General features: G+C 39.4%; 1 protein-coding gene across 14 annotated transcripts in view; it reads right to left on the reverse strand.

Annotated features, from left to right (window-relative positions):
* Positions 1-25,634, reverse strand: part of ANKRD44 (ankyrin repeat domain 44) — a 320,547-nt gene that overhangs the window by 109,791 nt on the left and 185,122 nt on the right. For all 14 annotated transcript variants that reach the window (XM_070769783.1, XM_070769730.1, XM_070769741.1 and 11 more), the window contains 4 exons: positions 18,645-18,845; positions 18,225-18,312; positions 15,317-15,459; positions 14,057-14,269 (listed from right to left, as the gene is read on the reverse strand). In XM_070769783.1, coding sequence (XP_070625884.1) covers positions 14,057-14,269; positions 15,317-15,459; positions 18,225-18,312; positions 18,645-18,845 — 645 coding nt within the window. The remainder of the gene's footprint in view (positions 1-14,056; positions 14,270-15,316; positions 15,460-18,224; positions 18,313-18,644; positions 18,846-25,634) is intronic.

Below are 25,634 nucleotides of genomic sequence, written 5' to 3' on the forward strand. Positions count from 1 at the left end.
CAAAAGAGCATTTAAACGTCGAGTAAATTCCACAAAACAACTTCTGAATGCCGGCAGAGGACATCAGGCACCCAGAAAAGCAACCCAACTCTTCGAAAGGAGGTAGGAAAAAATATTAAAAACAAAAAAAAAGAGACAAAAGAGGGAGGGACGGAGTTCCGTCCCGGGAAGGGAATCTTAAAAAGAGAGAAGTTTCCAAACATCAGGAAACCTTCTCACTGCCGAATCTGCGCCGAGCTTTGGAAGCACAGATGGCAATATAACAGGGAGAAAAAATAAATAAACAATTTAAAACTCGCAGATTGCGAGCCCTACGGTAACTCCCCCAGCAGAGAAGCAGCGCAGACGCCTGCATCCGCCATTAGCAAGCCGGGGCTGGGCAGGGAGGCGCGGCGCGGGCTGCATCGCTGAGAGTAAGAATCTGGCCTGAATACCCTGAGCGCTATCTGAGCGAAATAATTTGGGCTAGCAAACCAGACTGTGGGATACCTACCACGCGAAAAGCCAGCCCTAACCTAAGACCGCCAGGCCCGCGCACGGAACAAAGGACTGAACAGAGATAGCCGGCTGCAGACCTTCCCCCTCCGGTGACAGGCAGCCAGAGCCGGAAGGGGGCAATCGCAGCCCCAGAGAGACATTATCTATAAAACTGTAAGCAGGCTTCTTTGCTAACTAAAACTTCTTGGGGGTCTGGACGGTCAACATCTGCCTGAGAAGGTGCGCCGGTTTTACATCCAGATATCCGAGTGGCGGGGAGGTGATAAGTCGCAGCATTGGCGCTCGCCTGGGAAGAGCAAATTGGCGCTCGGACCTGGGAAGAGCACAAAACGCAGGCCCAACTGAGTCTGCGCCTCTGAGGACTACCCGAGTGCCTGAACCTGAGCGGCTTGGACCTGGGAGGTGCATGCAGCCCAGGGCCAGCCTCGGATTGTTCCCGGCGGAACAACCTAGAGTCCGAGCAGTGTGGACAGGGAGGCTACACGCGCCGTGAGCGGGGGCAGACCCAGGGTGGCTGAGGCACTGCGAGCCCACGCCAGTGTTATTTGTTTGCAGCATCCCTCCCTCCCTCCCCACAGCGCGACTGAACAAGTAAGCCTAAAAAAAAAAAAAAAAAGTGTCCTCCACCGTGCCCTTTGAGTCAGGGCGGAAACCAGATACTGAAGAGACTAGCAAACAGAAGAAGATATAACAGAGGGAAACGCCTTGGAAGCTACAGGCAATAGATCAAAACCCTGTGGTTACTACGGACTACATAGGAAGGGGCCTATAGATCTTGAGAAATATAAATCTGACCAAGGAACTAGCCAAAAATGAACTGAACCCACAACACCCACAAAAAAAAAAAACCCAAAAAAGCCCTAGATATATTTTTATTATTTTTACGATCATTCTTTCTTTTTTTTTTTTTAATAAAAAAAAAAAAAATTTTAAGTCCTCTATTGTTCCTTTAATTTTCACTTTTATAACCTATTACTTTGCAAAAAAAAAAAAAAAAAAGACCCTATTTTTTTTCTTCTTCAGCAAACTTCATATATATATATTTTATAATTTTTTGACCTTGTTTTTTTTTTTTTTTTTTTCTTCTTTTCTTTAACACTGTATTTTTGAAATTCCAAACTCTACTCTAGATTTTTAATTTTCGCTTTTTGGTATATGTTATCAATTTTGTACCTATAGTTTTTTTTTATATAATTTCTGTGACTTTTTTTTTTTTTTTTTATTCTTCTCTGTTTCTTTCTCTTCTTCTTTTATATAACATTGTATATCTGAAATTCCAAACTTTACTCTAGATTTTTAATTTATGCTTTTTGGTATTTGATATCAATTTTGTACCTGTATTTTCTTTATAATTTTTGTGACATTGTTCGTATTTGTTTGTTTGTTTTCTCTCTTTATTTTTCTTCTTCTTTTTTTTTTTTTTTTTTTTAACATTGTATTTTTGAAATTCCAAACTCTACTCTAGATTTTTAATTTTTGCTTTCTGGTATTAGTTATCAATTTTGTACCTGTACTTTCTTTATAATTTTTGCGACCTTGTTTGTTTTTGTTTGTTCGTTTTTTCTTTCTTTTCCTTCTTCTTTTCTTTAACATCGTATTTTTGAAATTCCAAACTCTACTCTAGATTTTTAATTTTCGCTTTCTGGTATTAGTTATCAATTTTGTACCTGTACTTTCTTTATAATTTTCACGACCTTGTTTGTTTTTGTTTGTTCGTTCTTTCTCTCTTTCTTTTCCTTCTTCTTTTCTTTAACATCGTATTTTTGAAATTCCAAACTCTACTCTAGATTTTTAATTTTTGCTTTTATGTATTTGTTACCAATTTTGTACCTTTAAGGACCCAGTCTTCAGGACCCATTTTTCACTAGGGAGTGAGATTACTGGCTTGACTGCTCTCTCTCCCTTTGGACCCTCCTTTTTCTCCACCAGGTCGCCTGTGTCTCCTCCCTAACCCCTCTCTACTCTACCCAACTCTGTGAATTTCTGTGTGTTCCAGACGGTGGAGAACACTTAGGGAACTGATTACTGGCTGGATCTGTCTCCCTCCTTTTCATTCCCCCCTTTTATCCTTCTGGCCACCTCTGTTACCTTCCTCCTTCTTCTCTTCTCTGTATAACCCCGTGAACATCTCTGAGTGGTCCAGTTGTGGAGTGCACATAAGGAAGTGACTACTGGCTAGCCCACTCTCTCCACTATTGATTCACCTCATCTTATTTGGGTCACCTCTAACTCCCTCCTCCCTCTTCTTTTCTCCATGTAACCCTGTGAACCTCTCTGAGTGACCCTCACTGTAGAGAAACTTATCATCTTTAATGTAGATGTTTTATCAGTGGTGCTGTATAGAAGGAGAAGTTTTGAAACTACTGTAAAAATAAGACCGATAATCGGAAGCAGGAGACTTAAGTCCAAACCCTGACTCCAGGGAACTCCTGACTCCAAGGAACATTCATTGACAGGAGCTCATCAATTGCCTCCATACCGACACTGAAACCAAGCACCACACAAGGGCCAATAAGTTCCAGGGCAAGACATACCAAGCAAATTCTCCAGCAACAAAGGAACACAGCCCTGAGCTTCAAGATACAGGCTGCCCAAAGTCACCCCAAAACTATAGACATCTCATAACTCATTACTGGACATTTCATTGCACTCCAGAGAGAAGAAATACAGCTCCACCCACCAGAACACCGACACAAGCTTCCCTAACCAGGAAACCTTGACAAGCCACCTGTACAAACCCACACACAGTGAGGAAACGCCATAATAAAGAGAACTCCACAAACTGCCAGAATAAAGAAAGGACACCCCAAACTCAGCAATTTAAACAAGATGAAGAGACAGAGGAATACTCAGCAGATAAAGGAACAGGATAAATGCCCACCAAACCAAACAAAAGAGGAAGAGATAGGGAATCTACCTGATAAAGAATTCCGAATAATGATAGTGAAATTGATCCAAAATCTTGAAACTAAAATGGAATCACAGATAAATAGCCTGGAGACAAGGATTGAGAAGATGCAAGAAAGGTTTAACAAGGACCTAGAAGAAATAAAAAAGAGTCAATATATAATGAATAATGCAATAAGTGAAATTAAAAACACTCTGGAGGCAACAAATAGTAGAATAACAGAGGCAGAAGACAGGATTAGTGAATTAGAAGATAGAATGGTAGAAATAAATGAATCAGAGAGGATAAAAGAAAAACGAATTAAAAGAAATGAGGACAATCTCAGAGACCTCCAGGACAATATTAAACGCTACAACATTCGAATCATAGGGGTTCCAGAAGAAGAAGACAAAAAGAAAGACCATGAGAAAATACTTGAGGAGATAATAGTGGAAAACTTCCCTAAAATGGGGAAGGAAATAATCACCCAAGTCCAAGAAACCCAGAGAGTACCAAACAGGATAAACCCAAGGAGAAACACACCAAGACACATATTAATCAAATTAACAAAGATCAAACACAAAGAACAAATATTAAAAGCAGCAAGGGAAAAACAACAAATAACACACAAGGGAATTCCCATAAGGATAACAGCTGATCTTTCAATAGAAACTCTTCAAGCCAGGAGGGAATGGCAAGACATACTTAAAATGATGAAAGAAAATAACCTACAGCCCAGATTATTGTACCCAGCAAGGATCTCATTCAAGTATGAAGGAGAAATCAAAAGCTTTTCAGACAAGCAAAGGCTGAGAGAATTCTGCACCACCAAACCAGCTCTCCAACAAATACTAAAGGATATTCTCTAGACAGGAAACACAAAAACGGTGTATAAACTCGAACCCAAAACAATAAAGTAAATGGCAATGGGAACATACTTATCAGTAATTACCTTAAATGTAAATGGGTTGAATGCCCCAACCAAAAGACAAAGACTGGCTGAATGGATACAAAAACAAGACCCCTACATATGTTGTCTACAAGAGACCCACCTCAAAACAGGGGACACATACAGACTAAAAGTGAAGGGCTGGAAAAAGATTTTCCATGCAAATAGGGACCAAAAGAAAGCAGGAGTAGCAATACTCATATCAGATAAAATAGACTTTAAAACAAAGGCTGTGAAAAGAGACAAAGAAGGTCACTACATAATGATCAAAGGATCAATCCAAGAAGAAGATATAACAATTATAAATATATATGCACCCAACACGGGAGCACCACAGTACGTAAGACAAATGCTAACAAGTATGAAAGGAGAAATTAACAATAACACAATAATAGTGGGAGACTTTAATACCCCACTCACACCTATGGATAGATCAACTAAACAGAAAATTAACAAGGAAACACAAACTTTAAACGATACAATAGACCAGTTAGACCTAATTGATATCTATAGGTCATTTCATCCCAAAACAATGAATTTCACCTTTTTCTCAAGCGCACATGGAACCTTCTCCAGGATAGATCACATCCTGGGCCATAAAGCTAGCCTTGGTAAATTCAAAAAAATAGAAATCATTCCAAGCATTTTTTCTGACCACAATGCAGTAAGATTAGATCTCAATTACAGGAGAAAAACTATTAAAAATGCCAACATATGGAGGCTGAACAACACGCTGCTGAATAACCAACAAATCACAGAAGAAATCAAAAAAGAAATCAAAATTTGCATAGAAACGAATGAAAATGAAAACACAACAACCCAAAACCTGTGGGACACGGTAAAAGCAGTCCTAAGGGGAAAGTTCATAGCAATACAGGCACACCTCAAGAAACAAGAAAAAAGTCAAATAAATAACCTAACTCTACACCTAAAGCAACTAGAAAAGGAAGAAATGAAGAACCCCAGGGTTAGTAGAAGGAAAGAAATCTTAAAAATTAGAGCAGAAATAAATGCAAAAGAAACAAAAGAGACCATAGCAAAAATCAACAAAACCAAAAGCTGGTTCTTTGAAAGGATAAATAAAATTGACAAACCATTAGCCAGACTCATCAAGAAACAAAGGGAGAAAAATCAAATCAACAAAATTAGAAACGAAAATGGAGAGATCACAACAGACAACACAGAAATACAAAGGATCATAAGAGACTACTATCAACAATTATATGCCAATAAAATGGACAACGTGGAAGAAATGGACAAATTCTTAGAAAAGTACAACTTTCCAAAACTGGACCAGGAAGAAATAGAAAATCTTAACAGACCCATCACAAGCATGGAAATTGAAACTGTAATCAAAAATCTTCCAGCAAACAAAAGCCCCGGTCCAGACGGCTTCACAGCTGAATTCTACCAAAAATTTAGAGAAGAGCTAACACCTATCCTGCTCAAACTCTTCCAGAAAATTGCAGAGGAAGGTAAACTTCCAAACTCATTCTATGAGGCCACCATCACCCTAATACCAAAACCTGACAAAGATCCCACAAAAAAAGAAAACTACAGGCCAATATCACTGATGAACATAGATGCAAAAATCCTTAACAAAATTCTAGCAATCAGAATCCAACAACACATTAAAAAGATCATACACCATGATCAAGTGGGCTTTATCCCAGGGATGCAAGGATTCTTCAATATCCGCAAATCAATCAATGTAATACACCACATTAACAAATTGAAAAATAAAAACCATATGATTATCTCAATAGATGCAGAGAAAGCCTTTGACAAAATTCAACATCCATTTATGATAAAAACTCTCCAGAAAGCAGGAATAGAAGGAACATACCTCAACATAATAAAAGCTATATATGACAAACCCAGAGCAAACATTATCCTCAATGGTGAAAAGTTGAAAGCATTTCCTTTAAAGTCAGGAACAAGACAAGGGTGCCCACTTTCACCATTACTATTCAACATAGTTTTGGAAGTTTTGGCCACAGCAATCAGAGCAGAAAAAGAAATAAAAGGAATCCAAATTGGAAAAGAAGAAGTAAAACTCTCACTATTTGCAGATGACATGATCCTCTACATAGAAAACCCTAAAGAGTCCACCAGAAAATTACTAGAAATAATCAATGACTACAGTAAAGTTGCAGGATATAAAATCAACACACAGAAATCCCTTGCATTCCTATACACTAATAATGAGAAAACAGAAAGAGAAATTAAGGAAACAATTCCATTCACCATTGCAACGGAAAGAATAAAATACTTAGGAATATATCTACCTAAAGAAACTAAAGATCTATATATAGAAAACTATAAAACACTGGTGAAAGAAATCAAAGAGGACACTAATAGATGGAGAAATATACCATGTTCATGGATTGGAAGAATCAATATAGTGAAAATGAGTATACTACCCAAAGCAGTTTATAGATTCAACGCAATCCCTATCAAGCTACCAACAGTATTCTTCACAGAGCTAGAACAAATAATTTCACAATTTGTATGGAAATACAAAAAACCTCGAATAGCCAAAGCGATCTTGAGAAAGAAGAATGGAACTGGAGGAATCAACCTACCTGACTTCAGGCTCTACTACAAAGCCACAGTTATCAAGACAGTATGGTACTGGCACAAAGACAGAAATATTGATCAATGGAATAAAATAGAAAGCCCAGAGATAAATCCACGCACATATGGACACCTTATCTTCGACAAAGGAGGCAAGAATATACAATGGATTAAAGACAATCTCTTTAACAAGTGGTGCTGGGAAATCTGGTCAACCACTTGTAAAAGAATGAAACTGGACCACTTTCTAACACCATACACAAAAATAAACTCAAAATGGATTAAAGATCTAAACGTAAGACCAGAAACTATAAAACTCCTAGAGGAGAACATAGGCAAAACACTCTCCGACATACATCACAGCAGGATCCTCTATGACCCACCTCCCAGAATATTGGAAATAAAAGCAAAAATAAACAAATGGGACCTAATTAACCTTAAAAGCTTCTGCACATCAAAGGAAACTATTAGCAAGGTGAAAAGACAGCCTTCAGAATGGGAGAAAATAATAGCAAATGAAGCAACCGACAAACAACTAATCTCAAAAATATACAAGCAACTCCTACAGCTCAACTCCAGAAAAATAAACGACCCAATCAAAAAATGGGCCAAAGAACTAAACAGACATTTCTCCAAAAAAGACATACAGATGGCTAACAAACACATGAAAAGATGCTCAACATCACTCATTATCAGAGAAATGCAAATCAAAACCACTATGAGGTACCATTTCACACCAGTCAGAATGGCTGCGATCCAAAAGTCTACAAATAATAAATGCTGGAGAGGGTGTGGAGAAAAGGGAACCCTCTTACACTGTTGGTGGGAATGCAAACTAGTACAGCCACTATGGAGAACAGTGTGGAGATTCCTTAAAAAACTGGAAATAGAACTGCCTTATGATCCAGCAATCCCACTGCTGGGCATACACACTGAGGAAACCAGAAGGGAAAGAGACACGTGTACCCCAATGTTCATCGCAGCACTGTTTATAATAGCCAAGACATGGAAGCAACCTAGATGTCCATCAGCGGATGAATGGATAGGAAAGCTGTGGTACATATACACAATGGAGTATTACTCAGCCATTAAAAAGAATACATTTGAATCAGTTCTAATGAGGTGGATGAAACTGGAGCCTATTGTACAGAGTGAAGTAAGCCAGAAGGAAAAACATAAATACAGTATACTAACGCATATATATGGAATTTAGAAAGATGGTAACAATAACCTGGTGTACGAGACAGCTAAAGAGACACTGATGTATAGAACAGTCTTATGGACTCTGTGGGAGAGGGAGAGGGTGGGAAGATTTGGGAGAATGGCAATGAAACATATAAAATATCATGTAGGAAACGAGTTGCCAGTCCAGGTTCGATGCATGATGCTGGATGCTTGGGGCTGGTGCACTGGGACGGCCCAGAGGGATGGTATGGGGAGGGAGGAGGGAGGAGGGTTCGGGATGGGGAGCGCATGTATACCTGTGGCGGATTCATTTTGATATTTGGCAAAACTAATACAATTATGTAAATTTTAAAAATAAAATAAAATTGGAAGACAAAAGCAAAAAAAAAAAAAAAAAAAAAAAAAAAAAAGCCTTTACAGCTGCGGTTCCCAACCTTTTTGGCACCAGGGACCGATTTCATGGAAGACAATTTTTCTAGGGACCGGCGTGGGGGTGGGAAAGATTTTGGGACAATTCAAGCACATTAAATTTATTGTGCACTTTATTTCTATGATTATTACATCAGCTCCACCTCAGATCATCAGGGATTAGACCCAGAGGTTGGGGACTCCTGTTCAACAGGATAACGCTAAGGTCAGCTGGAGGAGGGGGCATCAGATATAGTCAGAAAAGGGCTTCCTAACTCAATGGAAGAGCAATCTAATACCTTGGTTTGCAAAAAGCTATGTACGGTCAAGTTTTTAATGCTTCCAAAGTGGGAGATGGTACGTGGTTACCTCAGACCTTCACCTCCCTGCTTTGCTCACTTCCTCTCCCAAGTTCCAAAGGACATGTCGCTCTTAGTACTTACTCTTGCTTATTTCAATTTCATCTTCAACCTCTGCAATGCAATTATAGAATAAAATTTGGTCCTAGTACACAGAAAGAAGAGAGCTGGTATACTTTAGAAAACTGTGATGGGCTTTAAGTTAAGTGATCTAAGGACCCATGGGCAGAAAAGAATTGAGACCATAGGCAGGTGGAATGTTAGTGACCAGAAGGTAGGCAACCTGGCAATGGTGATTTCTGAACCTATCTTTCTAAGTCATATCCAGTGTAGCCATATGTAACTATCTTCTTTAAAGCTTAGTTTGAAAGCTTCCAAGAAGAGCCTTGAGATGCTACAGAAATAACAACGTGGTCTCTACTAGAGAAGAGAAATTATTTCATATTTCCTCATGTTCTTCCTATTTGCAAAAAACAAGTAAACTGTCAACAGTTTAAAGTATTGTGTCTCTATTATTTTATAATAATTAAGCTCTCTGACATCACTATATTCTAAATCAAAGACAGGGCCATGGTCAATTTAAGCAAAATGAGGGGCTTTAAAATGCATGTCAGACACACAGCCTTTCTCTCATCTCCATCATCTTGAAATTTCTCATCAAGATGACACTCTTAGTATTTTGGGAGGACAGAGGAAAACAAAGTGAACATGTGAATAGGAATTGGCTACACTTCAATATGCTATTTTCTTCGAACTTTGACAAATCTAAACAAATACAAATTGTCTTGCAATCTACAAACACTTTCAAAATCCAAGGGCAATGTGGTGCAGAGAGATAACAACCTCCACTCAGACTGAACGGCTCCATGGAAACATTAGACGATCCATGCATCCAGAGAGAATCTGGGATAACTAATAAAGAGTCAAGAGAATTCATATGTAGATAGAGAAGATGAAGGGAGGCTGAGGGAGAAGGCTAGATTTGATTCAAAATCCCATTTACACAGATTAGATAATACATAAACACAAGTCTAAGACTTTTCTTTTTTTAATGGTGCCTCTTAAACTCTATTGATAATTAGCAGTCTACAGGAAAAAATAACTATTAAAGTAGCTATGTTTCCATGTCCATTTTGTGCAGGAGAAGAAAAGACTGCCATAAACTAAGGCACTATACTTAGTTGAAGTCCCTTATCCAATCTGAACTGGCCACTAACCAGTTGTCTGGGAGAAGTAGGTATGTGTAGCAGAAAGTGGCCTTCCAGCTTCAGTATCAGGCACACTGAAAACATCAGTTGGCATGTTTTACAGAGGCAATGGAGAGCATCAGATAACCTTGTGAATCAATTAAGTGAGCCTGGTGAAGATACTTTAATTTCAATAACATTCCTTCCTTTGGAGGATCCACAGTATGTCCCTCAGGCACCAGAAAGGCAAGAGAAGTGTCACAAGTCTTGGGGATACTGGTGGTTGAGCCACCTCTTTGCCTCCTGTCTTCTCACCACCGTCCTCTAGGACTTTAACCGCACATGTTGGCTCCTTCCCCCACCCAGGTCTCTTTGTTGCCACTAAAGACCTTCATCTTACCTCCACATAGGACCTTGGATGGAGCCCCTTTACAAGATCTAGAACTCTGAAATTCTTTTCATCTAGTTTACTTTTTCATTTCCATCTGCATTCTAGCTTCACAAAGACACTACTTCTCCTGTTTCCTTCTCCTATCTTCTCTCTCTTTTCATCTCTTTCTTTAGTTCTTCCTCCTCCTGCTGATCCTGAGAATAAAGAGTTACTAGAGACCTGCATCCCCTTCTCTACTCGTGCTATGAGGTACTCTCTCCCTAGATGATCTCAGCATTTTCTCCCGGTTTCCACTATCAATCACCTCTGCATGAATGAGGCAACCTATGCATGTTCTTCTGTTCTCCACTGCTCTCCACTATTGGTTTTCTTGTACTGGCTGTATCAAAGGCTCAATATCAGCTTCTCAAGAACTAAACTCACTAGTTTTACTTCCTACGCCTCCTCTTTCTCCTGACATCCTTCTTAATAACAATAATCATTTATGAGAGGGAGGGGATATATGTATACCTGTGGCTGATTCATGTTGATATATGGCAGAAACCAATACAATATTGTAAAGCAATTATCCTCCAGTTAAAAATAAATAAATTTAAAAAACATTTATGGAGTACTTCCTATATGGCCAGCATTGTTCCAAGTAATTTATGTGAAATAACTTTAATCCTCACAACGGTTCCATTTAGAAGATACTATTGTTTCCCTAATTTTACAGATAAACTGAGATGCACAGAGAAGTTGTTTATGACTATATATTTACTAAAAGTCAAGACCAGGGTGAGATTCTAGGCAGTCTCGCCCCAGAACTGGACACTGAATCATTATGCTGTACTACCTACCTCTCCTTAGCCAGATTTCAATTCTCTTCCATCTCCCGTCCAACCAAATCCCATTGATTTTCTCTCTGCAAATCCTCTCCCTTTGTTGACTGTGCCCATTCCCTGTCCCTATTACCTCTTATCCTTTTATCTAGGCCTGTTCTATTGACTTCCAGTTATCCTCTACTTGTCACCTCCCCAGGTCCACTATATCTGAATTTTTTTTTTTTTTTAATGAAAATAGCTTTTTATTCTTTTGGATATGAAAATAACACATGCTCATTGCATCACAATATGATTAAAACAATTATATTGAAAAGGAACTAAAAAACCCAAATCATAATTTTGGAGTGATAACTGTTGCTAGGATATTGATATGTATTTCAGATATTACTCTCTTCCTATGCACATACATAGATGCACACTTTCTGAAATTCAAAAACTGATCATACTTACTTAATGATCTTACATTTTAATATTTCATTGATTACATTGCCAATTTTAAAGGCAAATATTAATGTACTAGTATTATAAAAGTTATGACCAACTTAGATAGCATATTAAAAAGCAGAGACATTACTTTGCCAACAAAGGTCCATCGAGTCAAGGCTATGGTTTTTCCAGTGGTCATGTATGGATGTGAGAGTTGGACTATAAAGAAAGCTGAGCACCAAAGAATTGATGCTCTTGAACTGTGGTGTTGGAGAAGACTCTTGAGAGTCCCTTGGACTGCAAGGAGATCCAACCAGTCCATTCGAAAGGAGATCAGTCCTGGGTGTTCTTTGGAAGGACTGATGCTAAAGCTGAAACTCCAATACTTTGGCCACCTCATGCCAAGAGTTGACTCATTGGAAAAGACTCTGATGCTGGGAGGGATTGGGGGCAGGAGGAGAAGGGGACGACAGAGGATGAGATGGCTGGATGGCATCACTGACTCGATGTACCTGAGTCTCAGTGAACTCCGGGAGTTGGTGATAGACAGGGAGGCCTGGAGTGCTGCGATTCATGGGGTCGCAAAGAGTCGGACACGACTGAGTGACTGAACTGAACTGAACTGATTATAAAAGTATTAGCTTGCATTTCTCTGGTGACTGGTGATACTGAACATTTTTTCATAAATTTAATGGATACTGTATCCTCTCTTTCGTGATCTGCCTTTGTCCATATTTTCTAGCAGATTGTCAGATGTTTTCTTTTTGATTTTTATGAGTTCTTATATATTAAATATGTTAAATCTTTCTTATCATGTATATTGCAGAAAAATTTCTGAGTTGTTCCCCTTTTAACTTTAGGTTAAGGTTTTTGCTTCTTTTTTGTTGTTGTTCTGTTATATAAAAGTTTAAAATCTATATGTAGTCATATAAACATATATATATATATATATATACATACACACATTTTTCATTTTATGTTTTCTGTCTCTAGTGTTCTGTGGCCAGATTACTGTTCCTAAGCTTCAGTTCTGATCATGTGACCTCCGCAATGACTAGTGGCTTCCATAGCCTATAGAAACCCAAACTCCTTGGCCAGTAGATAAGTGCTCATTCTTGGTCAGGTCACATTTTGGCTTGTTCCTGACTCCTTTCTTTCATATGATTTGCAGTCTGCTCAATCACAATAAACTACTATTCTGAAAATTTGTCTCATATTTCCCCACTATTATAAATTAAATGAAAAAACATAAAAGGATTTTAATAGTGAATAGAGAAGGTCATTAAAATAAAATGATCCAATATTCTTGAAATTAAATCTTGGAAATTACAATTTTTCAAAAGCAGAGACAGAATACACTGGGTCTTTGATTTAGAATTCCTGTGTGTTTGGGAGAAGGAGAGCTGAGGATGAGAACAAGGTCACTTGGGATAAGTCAGGATACTCTGCTACAATCTGAATGCATCCAAGTGATGTAACCTGGATCATGAAGGCTGCCTACAGATGTTCCTCTTGGTTATCTGTTAGAGTGAGTGAACTAACAGTTATCTAAAGTTTACCTACTGACACCTCTCAAACCCTTTGCTAATGCCATTCTTTCCATATGGAACATCCTCCCTCAAACTCTATCTCTCTTCATCTCAACTGATATCAATCTTCAGCTCAACAGCAATCTCCAGTTGTAATGTCCAAGCAAAAAGCAAGTCAACACTTCCTTCTTATGGTTTGCAGCATTTTATTAATCCCTCACGTCACTCATGGCATTCTGTCTTGCCTCATGATTATCTGAGTACATTATCTCCTTGCCATACTGTAAATTCCTTAAGGGCACCTTGGAGTATACACCCAGTATCAAACAGAGGACACTAGGTAGTCATCAGTCAGTTTGCTGAGTAAAGGAATTACCATTAAAATCAGATTAGTATCACATAATGGCAGCTACTATCTGGAGTGTACTCCAGAAAAGCATTTGTGAAACTTCTTGGAGGGTCACATGGGTTGGGAACATAACTGATATCATTAGGTTAGGCTTCCTTTTCATTCTCAGCAGCTCTGCTCTATCAGCTCAACATTCACTTCAGTATTAGAATCTAGGCCAAGTCAACATGCCTGAGACCCAGTGTTTACTCTGGTGAATTCACTAAGCTCCCAAGGTCACATAACTAGAGTCAGTGCTGTGGCACCACGGCAGTGGCACCACCACGGCTGCATAAGTTTCCACCGTGTGCCAGGACAGGATAAGGCTGTGAGAGTCAGGATGCTCGCAGTTATAATTTACTCTTTGTAATTGACAGCAGGTGCTTTTGCTCAGAGGCTCAATGCAAAGGTATTTAACACTGAAGGAAGAAGACTGAGAGAGTCCTACCTGGATGTTAACATCCGCCCCGTTGTTTACTAATAGTTCAAGACACAGAGCACCGTGTGTGGAGGCAGCAGCAAAATGCAATGGGGTGAACCCGCTGTTGTTGGGCTGGTTCACATTAGCACCGTAGTCGGTCAGCTCGTTGACTACAGCATCCTGCCCATTGTAGCAGGCCAAGTGGAGAGCTGTGTTTCCATACACGTTGATTTCATCGATCTGCAAATGAGCCCAATATGGGTGATGAAAATCACTGGAGCCAATATACTCCCATTTCCCAGCAAAAGCCTACTAGCTGTGCTGGAGAAAGGAAATATCCTTCTGTCAGCGTGATTATTCAGAGCTTACTCTTGCCCCAGGGTGGTCATCCCGGGAAGGCTTTAGCCTGGAGATAAAGATCAGCAAAACATGAGAATGACCAGGCTTTAACTTGTGGGAAGATATTTCTCAGCTAGGTAAAGGGTAAAATGAAATGCAAACCTGTCTCAAAATGCTGTATACCTGTGGCGGATTCATTTCGATATTTGGCAAAACTAATACAATATTGTAAAGTTTAAAAATAAAATAAAATTAAAAAAAAAAAAAAGAAAAGACCTTGAAACTCAATGGTGAACAGAAGAGGGAAGGTTGCGGGCTGCTCAGAGAGCTGCCGTGGGGCCTGAACTCAGAACCCTCAGGTTTGGCTCTGCTGTCTGACCCCTCTCAAGGCCAAGTTCTGGTGTTTGGGCCGTGTATTTAACCCCTACCTCTCTCCTGCTTTGCCCAGACAGCCATGACTCCTGTGTCTCACCATCACCATCTCAGTACGACAACTTAGTTTTCCTTTCCTCCAGGACAACCTCGCCACTGCTCCTGCCCTGCTACCCGAGGAGATTAGGGTCAAGTCAACTTCTCCAACTCAGCGTGTTTGTCCCTGCCATTTATTCATTCAATTCTGCTTGGAAGCTTCAATTTAGAAGGTTCTAAAGGTGGGATGAGGAACCCTAGCCAGTCTTTTAAAAATGACTGGTCAATATTTATCATATATCATATATGCTTAAATATTTCTCTATCTATGTTGATACAGAAAGTTGGTCTGTTTCTCGTTTTCTACTACTTAGCATATGCCCCGATTGCCCTTCATCAGTTGCCCATGTAAACTAAAAAAAAAACAGGATGCTAAGAAATGAGGGGTTTTCCCCCTCTTGAATTAAAAGGCAAACAGGATTTCAGAACAACAGAAAACCCACAAATGTACCGTGGGACGATGCCTGAATCATAGCTCACCTCCACCCCCAGATTCAGAAGATGCTTGACAACATTGATCTGTCCGTTGGAGGCTGCGGCGTGCAGGGGCGTATAGCCCTTCTTGTCCTTACACGTCACTTCTGCACCATGGTTAACGAGCAACGCCACGACGTCCAGGTGGCCTTACAAACAAAGCAGCAGAAAACATGGTTAACCTTCCTAGGACAATTTGACAATTCATTCCACCTAAGTTATCACCATCCTCTTTCATTGCCACCAGCATTTTCCTAAGCTATGTGTAAAAGCTGCTGCTGCTGCTGCTAAGTCGCTTCAGACGTGTCTGACTCTGTGCGACCACATAGATGGCAGCGCACGAGGCTCCCCTGTCCCTGGGATTCTCCAGGCAAGAACACTGGAGTGGGTTGCCATTTCCTTCTCCAATGCATGAAAGTGAAAGTGAAGTCGCTGAGTCTTGTCTGACTCTTAGCAACCCCATGGACTGCGGCCCACCAGGCTCCTCCGTCCATGGAATTTTCCAGGCAAGAGTGCGGGAGTGGGGTGCCATTGCCTTCTCCGGTGTAAAAGGTGGTTCATGGCAAATAGCCAGCCTGTCAGGTATCATGTAAATCCTGTGGGAAGAAAGAATATGATTCATATGTGAGCCTTCTCTTTAAGGAGATCCACGCTTATTTACGGATAATGACAAAGTCCTAAAAATATGTTAGAACCAGACACTAAAAAAATTGTGTTAAAATGAAAACAATGCTTTTGAAACCAATTGCCATTCTTCAATGAAAAGTCTAACAATGACAATTTGGTCTGGAAAAACTAAAGGAAAAAAAAGTCAATTAATCAGAACAACTCCATATGTTAAATCACATGAAACTGCTACTGTTTCACCCTTTTTTGAACCCACAAAAATGGCACCTTTATATGGTTCAACTTCAAAGTGTTCTCATGAATTACTGACTAAATGGAAAACTAGTTTCAACTCTTGTTGGCATATTTTCAAGACTATTTTTCTTTGTTGTCTATTTTGCTACACATACAATGATAAATGTATCTGACCTTTATTTCCTGACTAAAGATTGTTCCATGCTTTAAGATCATTGCTCTAAACACTGTTGATAACTGAAGGGTAGAAGATGCATAGTGGCTTCAGAGCCTAGAGAGACAGAGAGAGAAAGAGAGACAGGGAGACAGACAGAGAGAGACAGAGAGAGAGACTGGTCTTGGCTAGTGGTGATGCTATCTTAAGCTCTTTGTCCTGGTTTTGACTTTTAGTTCACAAGGACAGTCATCTCTATATGTTTCCCTACTTGCATCCTTATGACACACAAAAATATAACTTAACTTCTTTTAGCAATTTTATACATGTTTTAAGTATATATCAGAGAAGGAAATGGCAACCCACTCCAGTACTCCTGCCTGGAGAATCCCATGGACAGAGGAGCCTGGCAGGCTACAGTCCACAGGGTCACAAAGAGTCAGACACAACTGAGTGACGAACACTTTTAGCTATGTATCAGCCAAGAACAAATGCAAAAGGCCACGTTCTTTGAGTATAATGTCACACTAGCTTAATGTATGCTCTGCCTAAACATCATCTGGGAAACGATCACTGGCTCCAGTCCGGCAAGGACCATGCAGGCATCTAACTTGTTTCAGTTAATTCAAAAGTCCATTTCACCTTGTAAAAAATGGTAATGCTTGCAAAATCTCAAGGTTCTGTTTTTTAAGCCCCAAAATTCACTCAGACTCATCTATACTCACATAATTTATTTCAGCTCTGCCCCAATCCATTCTTCTTCTCCCTACAATTACCATTATTGTTTTTTATGATAATAAAAGGTCTGTAGGCTTGTTTAAAAGGATTAAGAAAAAGCAAAAAGGTGTTAAAAGGAAACCAAAATCATCCATTTCCTTGAGATATTCAGTTTAATATTTCAGTGTTTAATACATCCCAGACTGCTTTTTCAAGATTGTATTTATTTTAGAGATCTTTTTTACAAAAATGAGGTTGTATTATTTAAACTGTACTATTATATGATCTGTTTTCACTTAACATAGTCACAGAATCTTTCTATGTTAAAAAAAAAAAAATACCGACAACATCATTGCTGTAGTTACTCCATACTGTCCCCTTGTGTAGATCATCCATAATTTACCACACAATCTCCTGTGTTGTGATGGGCAGTCAGAATGTTTATAACTTGGAGCTGGTAGAATTCTGTCTGCTTTCCTAATTGCAGGATGTTCTCCAATCAGAAACACAAAGGAAGGATCTTAGTTCTACATTTCCCACAAGTCCACACTGAAAATAAACTCTAGGAGGGCTCTCACTTGTCGGGGTACTAGTGCCAACAAACGTGATGAGAAAAGCACAGAAACAGAACATCTGCCTTTGTCTTCTGCACCTGAACCGGCAGAAACAAGGAGCAAGCCCCAGCTCTGTTGGCGGTGGAGTAACAGAATCACGCACAGTGACTCCAGCCACCTCTACATGACAGCCAGGATGCTGTCCTTCCTTCCTTCCTTTTTGTTTCTTTCAGGAGTATTTATAAACAAAAAGACAAATGAAATTTACATCCTTGCTTTGCTAGCCAGTCCTCCTTCTTTTTAAAGACTTTATTTTGCTGCCATAAAAAGTTAACATAAGCACAATTTGTGCAGCTTTCCAACCCAGATTGAAATACATTCAATGAAGTCCATGCCATGATTCATCTCTCCTGCTCTTTGTAGGATAAATAAATCCCTGACGAAGCTACTGCCCAACTAGAGTGCTCTATGCGTGCCAGTAAAAGGGACTGAATCTTAATTCAATTGGATCCCAAGCTTGACAAGAAGTCAGGCTCACCCAAGAGAAAATCTACACGGTCAGTGAGAAACTTGAAGCTTCATCAGTTCAGATGATCTGCACTTTGCTCTCCATTCATGGAATCCTTACCCATATAAGCTGCCCAGTGCAGAGCACGTCGATCCTTCTTGTCAAACGCATTGATGTTTGCCCCTTTAGCCAACAGTAAATTGACCATCTGAAAGATAACCAAGAAAGAAATCAAATGTATACTCTGTAATGGTGAGTGGTCCTTACCCTCAGCAGGTGATCTGGCCCAACTTAACATCCAATCTAAAGGCAGGTCAGCGATCTGAAGTTCAAAGTAGGAAGATACCTCAGCTAACCTGTGGCATGTGTGTCAGAGGGAAAAACTGAGGTGTTGCCTACTTTTTCAATTTACTGTGGCTCTAAATTTAAAAATAGGCAACTACCTAAGGTTTCTAAGGCCTCAGTGATGAAATTTAGGTTCCATGTGGGGCTAAGAGAGTCTGTGGGGAAGATTCTTATTCCAGTGATGAGGACACTCACCTCCACATGGCCATTCAGAGCAGCATGGTGCAAGGCTGTGCGACCCCCTCGGTCAGAGACATTGACGCTGCTCAGCAGGGGAATGATGACTTCTGCACACTTAACAGCCTTATTGGCTGCTGCCACGTGGAGGGGGGTCTGCCAGTTCTTGTCCCTTGCATTGACATCAGCTGAGTGCTTAATCAATACTTGTACTGCTTCCTAAAATAAAAGCAGAGTTTACAGAGGTCACGGACAAATGTTCAGCCAATCCTTACTGGGTATAAGATGCTTTACTAGACCCTCACAGGCTAGCTCAATGTAAACAACCAAGGTCATATGGGATGAAGACAGAGAGAGTGGCACAGATAGAGAGTCATTCTACCCCTTTTCTTTTAGGCCAAGAGTGCCAGCACAACTCCAAACCCAATAAAACTTCCAAAGGTTTCCGTTCAAAGCATAAGCTTTCCTTAGGCCAAAGAGACCATGACTAAAAATAAAGTAATGACTATTAAATATTCCTTGAGCCTATTTTAGTGTGAAATGAGTACATGCATTTTTTATAAGCATTCACATGTATTTTTATTATATATTTATTTATTTGGGCCATGTGATGCAGAATGTGGTATCTGACCAGGGATCAAACTCATGCCCCCCGTTATTAGGACTGCAGTCTTAACCAGGAAAGTCCCTGTACATGTATTATTAATACTCACTTACTATGTGAAAAACACTACTACAACTATGGAAGACTGAAGGAAACATCAATCAGGCTCTACGCTAAAAAATCCCCTGGAGAAGAAAATGGCAACCCACTCTAATATTCTTGCCTGAAAAATCACATGGACAGAGGAGCCTGGCAGGCTACAGTCCAAGGGGACACAAAGAGTTGGACATGACCAAGCACACACATATACAAACACATACACACACAGACCCTAAAAACTAGGTGAGTAAACAATAAAAGAAAAGCTAGATCACAATATAAGTGTGAAGAATTAAATAAGAGAAAAATAGTATTTTTATCAATTTTCATCTCAAATTGTGCAGTATGTAGATGTACAATTGTGATATGTAAAGAAAATATTGGAACATTTATTTAAATTTTATTTCTTTAAAAAGGAAAGCATTTTAACTGGTATTTAACTTCCAGCTAGATGTCTTGTTGTTGTTCAGTCCCTCAGATGTGTCTGATTTCTTTGCAAACCCATGGACTGCAGCACACCAGACTTCCCTGTCTTTCACTATCTCCCAGAGTTTGCTCAAACTCGTGTCCATTGAGTTGATGATGCCACTGAACCATCTCATCCTCTGTCACCCCTTCTCTTCCTGCCCTCAGTCCTTCCCAGCATCAGGGTCTTTTCCAATAAGTCGGCTCTTCACATCAGGAAGCCAAAGTATTGGAGCTTCACATTCAGCATTAGTCCTTCCAATGAATATTCAGGGTTGATTTCCTTTAGGATGGACTGGTTTGATCTCCTGGTTGTCCAAGGGATTCTCAAGAGCCTTCTCCAGCACCACAGTTTGAAAGCATCAGTTCTTCAGTGCTCAGCCTTCTTTGAGTACACTGAAATGCACAGTGATAGGAATTCCTTGCTGGTCCAGTGGCAAGGACTGCACTCCCAATGCAGGGGGCTTGGGTTTGATCTCTGGTCAGGGAGCTAGATCTCACGTGCTGCAACTAAAGATTCTACATGTTGTAGCTAAAGATCCCACATGCCACAATTAAGACCTGGTATAACCAAATAAATACTATAAATAAAAATTTTTTAAAAAGACACAGTGATAACCTACCAAGTCCATATACAGATTGTAATCTGTTCCTTAAACTAAAACACCCAAAGATGTTTAAGATTTATGCAAGGAATCCACAGATTAAAGATGATAATAACCAATGCAATCATAAATCATGTGAAAGTCACAGAGTTGACACCTCTACTCTGAGTAAAAGTTTTCTATTACCCACATTATAAGGTAAAAGTAATGACAAATTCAATCAGATCTGACAAGAGCTTGGCCCAAACAGAGAAATCATCAGAAGTCTATTATCTATATGGTTATTTAAGACTATGACAAATGAAAAGCCTCTCCCTAAGTACACTGCCTTGAAATATTAGCTAAGATAATAGTTCTTACATATAATTTATAAATAAATGAGATGCATACTCTGAGGACACATGCTGAAAGTTTTGCAGATACATGGCCAAAAAGTGCTGGAGATAACCATTTCAAAGCAATACTAATATTCTTTTCACACAGCAAAATAACAATACATACTGTCACTTTAATACCTTTGCCATGTATATTATTTTACTAATCTTGTATCGATTCCTGCTTTGCATTAAATATTATGTAAATTCAGGATAGACATTTTACAAATTTATACTATAAGGCCAATTCATGAGAAACTTGTTTTTTAAAGGTAACACGATGTGATTGCTTTTAGAGTAACTCTGACTAGGTGACTGAGATATTACCTAAGAGAGGCCCTACTTTTAAATGAATATTTAAGAATGATTTGCATTGTATACACAGCAATAGTTTAAGCAAAGAAAATATACATGCCAGTTATAGTTTTTACATAAGTGTTTTTATAGTTTAGGAGAGGAAAAACTGTATTCTTAAGTAAACAATACTGCTAAAAATATTTTAATCACAGATATGTCTTGGTTTAGTTTTGTAAATAAAGTTTTACTAAAACACAGCCTCATTTATTTGCTTACATATTATCTATTTGCTTTAAACTGTAATAGCAGAATTGAGTATTCACGACAAAATTACATGCAGCCATCAAAGCCTAAAAATATTTACTGTCTCTACTTGTGGGCTTCCCTGGTGGCTCAGCAGTAAAGAATCTACCTGCAATGCAGGAGATGTGGTTTGGATCCCTGCGTAGGGAAGAACCCCTGTAGAAGGGAATGGCATTATTTCCAAGAAGGAATTATTCTTGCCTAGGAAATCCCATGGACAGAGGAGTCTGGTGGGCTACAGTCCATGTGGTTGCAAAGAGTCAGACATGACTTAGTGACTAAACAACAACAATCTCCCCCTTTACTGAAAAGGTTTGCAGACCACCTGGCCTAGCTCCCTGTTTGAACTGTCACAAAGTACAATCAAATCTGCTTAAAATCAAATTTTATTGTCTACTAGTACAAAAAAATACTGTGCTAAGTCCAAATAGTCTTGTAAAGGAGGGCAGGTCCTATGTCAACATTCACAGGTCTCTGAGTTCAGCCCCTGCTATGCAGTGGTGGGTCTATAGTGAGTTTTGTGGGGAAGGTTTTGTGGGGCCAAACACACTTACATCGCTCTGCATAATAGAGTGAGAAGCATTGAGAGCTTGGCAGGAAAGCAGAGATGAGGACAGATTGAAGAGAGGACATGGGCCTGCAACCTTGGGCAGAGGTCTACATCTGTGTGGAAACAGAGTAAACAGGCCGAGAGGGAAGAGAAGAACCCCAATGAAAGCATCAGGCGCAGGCTTGTGGACCCAGACAACCAAAACTTGTATCTCCAGGAATTCTGTGGAATCTTTTGGAGAATATTAGACTTTGTACAAGGTGTGGTATGTAGTTTCTAGTCAGTCGTATCTGTTTAGAAGGCTAGGTGCCCTGACCAACAACTGGGTTATACCTAAAAATTTATAAAAGGAAAAGGTTCAAGTTCATTGATCAGACAGAGAGGAAAAAAAAAAAAGAATTGGGTTGACTCTAATATATTTCGTTTCATGTGAACTTTAGGTAATTTTCACGTGAGTGCTCATTTTACCTTGATCAAGACTATCCCCAAGAATAAGTGATCAAGACCATCCCCCAAAAAAAAGAAATGCAAAAAGGCAAAATGGTCATCTGAGGAAGCCTTACAAATAGTTCTGAAAAGAAGAGAAGCTAAAGGCAAAGGAGAAAAGGAAAGAAATACTCATCTGAATGCAGAATTCCAAAGAATAGCAAGGAGAGATAAGAAAGCCTTTCTCAGTGATTGGTGCAAAGAAATAGAGGAAAACAATAGAATGGGAAAGACTAGAGATCTCTTCAAGAAATTTAGAGATACCAAGGAAACATTTCATTCAAAGATGGGCACAATAAAGGACAGAAATGGTATGGACCTAACAGAAGCAGAAGATATTAAAAAGAGGTGGCAAGAATATACAGAAGAACTATACAAAATAGATCTTCATGACCCAAATAATCACAATGGTGTGATCACTCACCTAGAGCCAGACATCCTGGAATGTGAAGTCAAGTGGGCCTTAGGAAGCATCACTACAAACAAAGCTAGTGGAGGTGATGGAATTCCAAAAGATGATGCTGCAAAAGGGCTGCACTCAATATGCCAGCAAATTTGGAAAACTCAGCAGTGGCCACAGGACTGGAAAAGGTCAGTTTTCATTCCAACCCCAAAGAAAGGCAATGCCAAAGAATGCTTAAACCACTGCACAACTGCACTCATCTCACACCCTAGCAAAGTAATGCTCAAAATTCTCCAAGCTAGGCTTCAATAGTATGTGAACTGTGAACTTGCAGATGTTCAAGCTGGTTTTAGAAATGGCAGAGGAACCAGAGATCAAAATGTGAACATCTGTTGGGTCACAGAAAAAGCAGGAGCGTTTCAGCTCATCTACTTCTGTTTCATTGACTATGCCAAAGCCTTTGACTGTGTGGATCACAACAAACTGTGGAAAATTTTTCAAGAGATGGGAATACCAGACCACCTTACCTGCCTCCTGAGAAATCTGTATGCAGGTCTAGAAGCAACACTTAGAACCGGACGTGGAACAACAGACTGATTCCAAATAGGAAAAAGATTATGTCAAGGCTGTATATCGTCACCCTGCTTATTTAAGTTATATGCAGAGTACATCATGAGAAATGCTGGGCTGGATGAAGCACAAGCTGGAATCAAGATTGCTGGAGAAATATCAATAACCTCAGATATGCAGATGACACCACCCTTATGGCAGAAAATGAAGAAGAACTAAAGAGCCTCTTGGTGAAATCGAAAGAGGAGTGAAAAAGCTGGCTTAAAGCACAACATTCAAAAAACTAAGATCATGGCATCCAGTCCCATCACTTCATGACAAATAGATGGGGGAATAATGGAAACAAAGCAGACTTTATTTTCTTGAGCTCCAAAATCACTGCAGATGGTGACTGCAGCCGTGAAATTAAAAGATGCTTGCTCCTTGAAAGAAAAGCTATGACCAACCAAGACAGCGTATTAAAAAGCAGAGACATTACTTTGCCGACAAAGGTCCATCTAGTCAAAGCTATAGTTTTTCCTGTAGTCTTGTATGGATGTGAGAGTTGGACTATAAAGAAAGCTGAGCACCGAATAATTGATACTTTTGAACCGTGGTGTTGGAAAAGACTCTTGAGAGTCCTCTGGACTGCAAAGGAGATCCAACCAGTCAATGCTAAAGGAAATCAGTCCTGAATATTCATTGGAAGGACTGAAGCTGAAGCTCCAATACTTTGGGCACCTGATGCGAAGAACTGACTCATTGGAAAAGACCTTGATGCTGGGAAAGATTAAAGGCAGGAGGAGAAGGGGACGACAGAGGATGAGATGGCTGGATGGCATCACCAACTGGATGGACATGAGTTTGTGCAAGCTCTGGGAGTTGGTGATGGATAGGAAAGCCTGGCTAGCTGCAGATGATGGGGTTGCAAAGAGTCGAACATGACTGGGCAACTGAACTGACTGACTTTTGTACCAACACTCACTTTCACAGCTCACAGACATCTAGAATGACCACTACATTTATTTCTCCACTTTTATGAAATGTTTCAACTTTGCCATTTTTCATTTTTTTAAAATATCTACCAAGGTAATGAATTGCAGTTTCACCTTACTTGACAAGAAGGGACTCTATCAAGGAATGCTTAGTTATACAAAGGAGGGGTTCTTGGTTGATTTCCAAGGATTAACCCTTTTTTATTGGAAAAGACCATGATGGACTCATTGGGAAAGACCCTGATGCTGGAAAAGATTGAGAGCAAGAGGAACAGAGGGCAGCAGTGGATGAGATAGTTAGACGGCATCACTGATTGAATGGACATGAGTTTGAGCAAACTCAAGGAGATAGTGAAGGACAGGGAAGCCTGGTGTGCTGCAATTCATGGGGTCGCAAAGAGTTGGACATGACTTAGCTACTGAACAACCCATTTCTGAAATGAAAACGCAAGTAGTAAAAAATGGCTATGGAATCAAATGCACAGAGATACAGGATACAGAATTAGAAAAGGCCTCAAGGGTCATCTGGACTGACCCTCATTTGACAGGCAGCTTCATTTTATAGTCATGATGGCTAAAGATGGTTTGCCAGCCTGGCTGTCTTAAGGGCCCCTGCATTTTCTCCTAGCCCAGAGCTTACTCAGTGGACAGTATCAGGCAAGTATCCTGACATAAATACTCTTAAATGTTAATTCTCCCTTATTTACATTTTAAATTCTGAAGTTTTAGCCTGCAAAAATGGATGCATGCATTTAATATAAATGTAAAGTAATATTTTCACAAAAATGAAGCTTTGATTTAAAAAGACTATAATTCCTTTTTTTAAAGTTGCATTTTTATTTCAAAAATTTTAACTTGAAAGCATTTTACCTTGAAGAGGAAGTAATTCTATGGTTATTGAGGGAATCAATGATTTTTGTAATCAAAAGAAGTCTTTTTCCTGTATTACCCACTGGCTAAAAATTACAGCTAGGAGTTTGTTCTGACAGAAATTTACTAGGTGAAAAAGAAGCTATGTGGGGAATGGGAAGCTGAACACTTTCTGAACCAAGAAAGGATACTTAAACAGTGCTTCTCAAACTAGTTGCGGTGAAGGACAAGTTTTTTTTAATTATTTCAAATTCCTCATGCATAATTAGAATAACAAAATGAAAAAAAGATGAAGATACAAATTATAAACTCAGTTATTTTCTTATTAAGTTTCGCAGCCATGAAATTACTTTATCAAATTTTTCTAAAAGTTTCTGAATGCTCCCTCAAGTCACCACAGGAAAGACT

This window comes from Bos indicus, chromosome 2 (genome assembly GCF_029378745.1).
Source record: "Bos indicus isolate NIAB-ARS_2022 breed Sahiwal x Tharparkar chromosome 2, NIAB-ARS_B.indTharparkar_mat_pri_1.0, whole genome shotgun sequence".
Lineage (NCBI taxonomy): Eukaryota > Metazoa > Chordata > Mammalia > Artiodactyla > Bovidae > Bos > Bos indicus.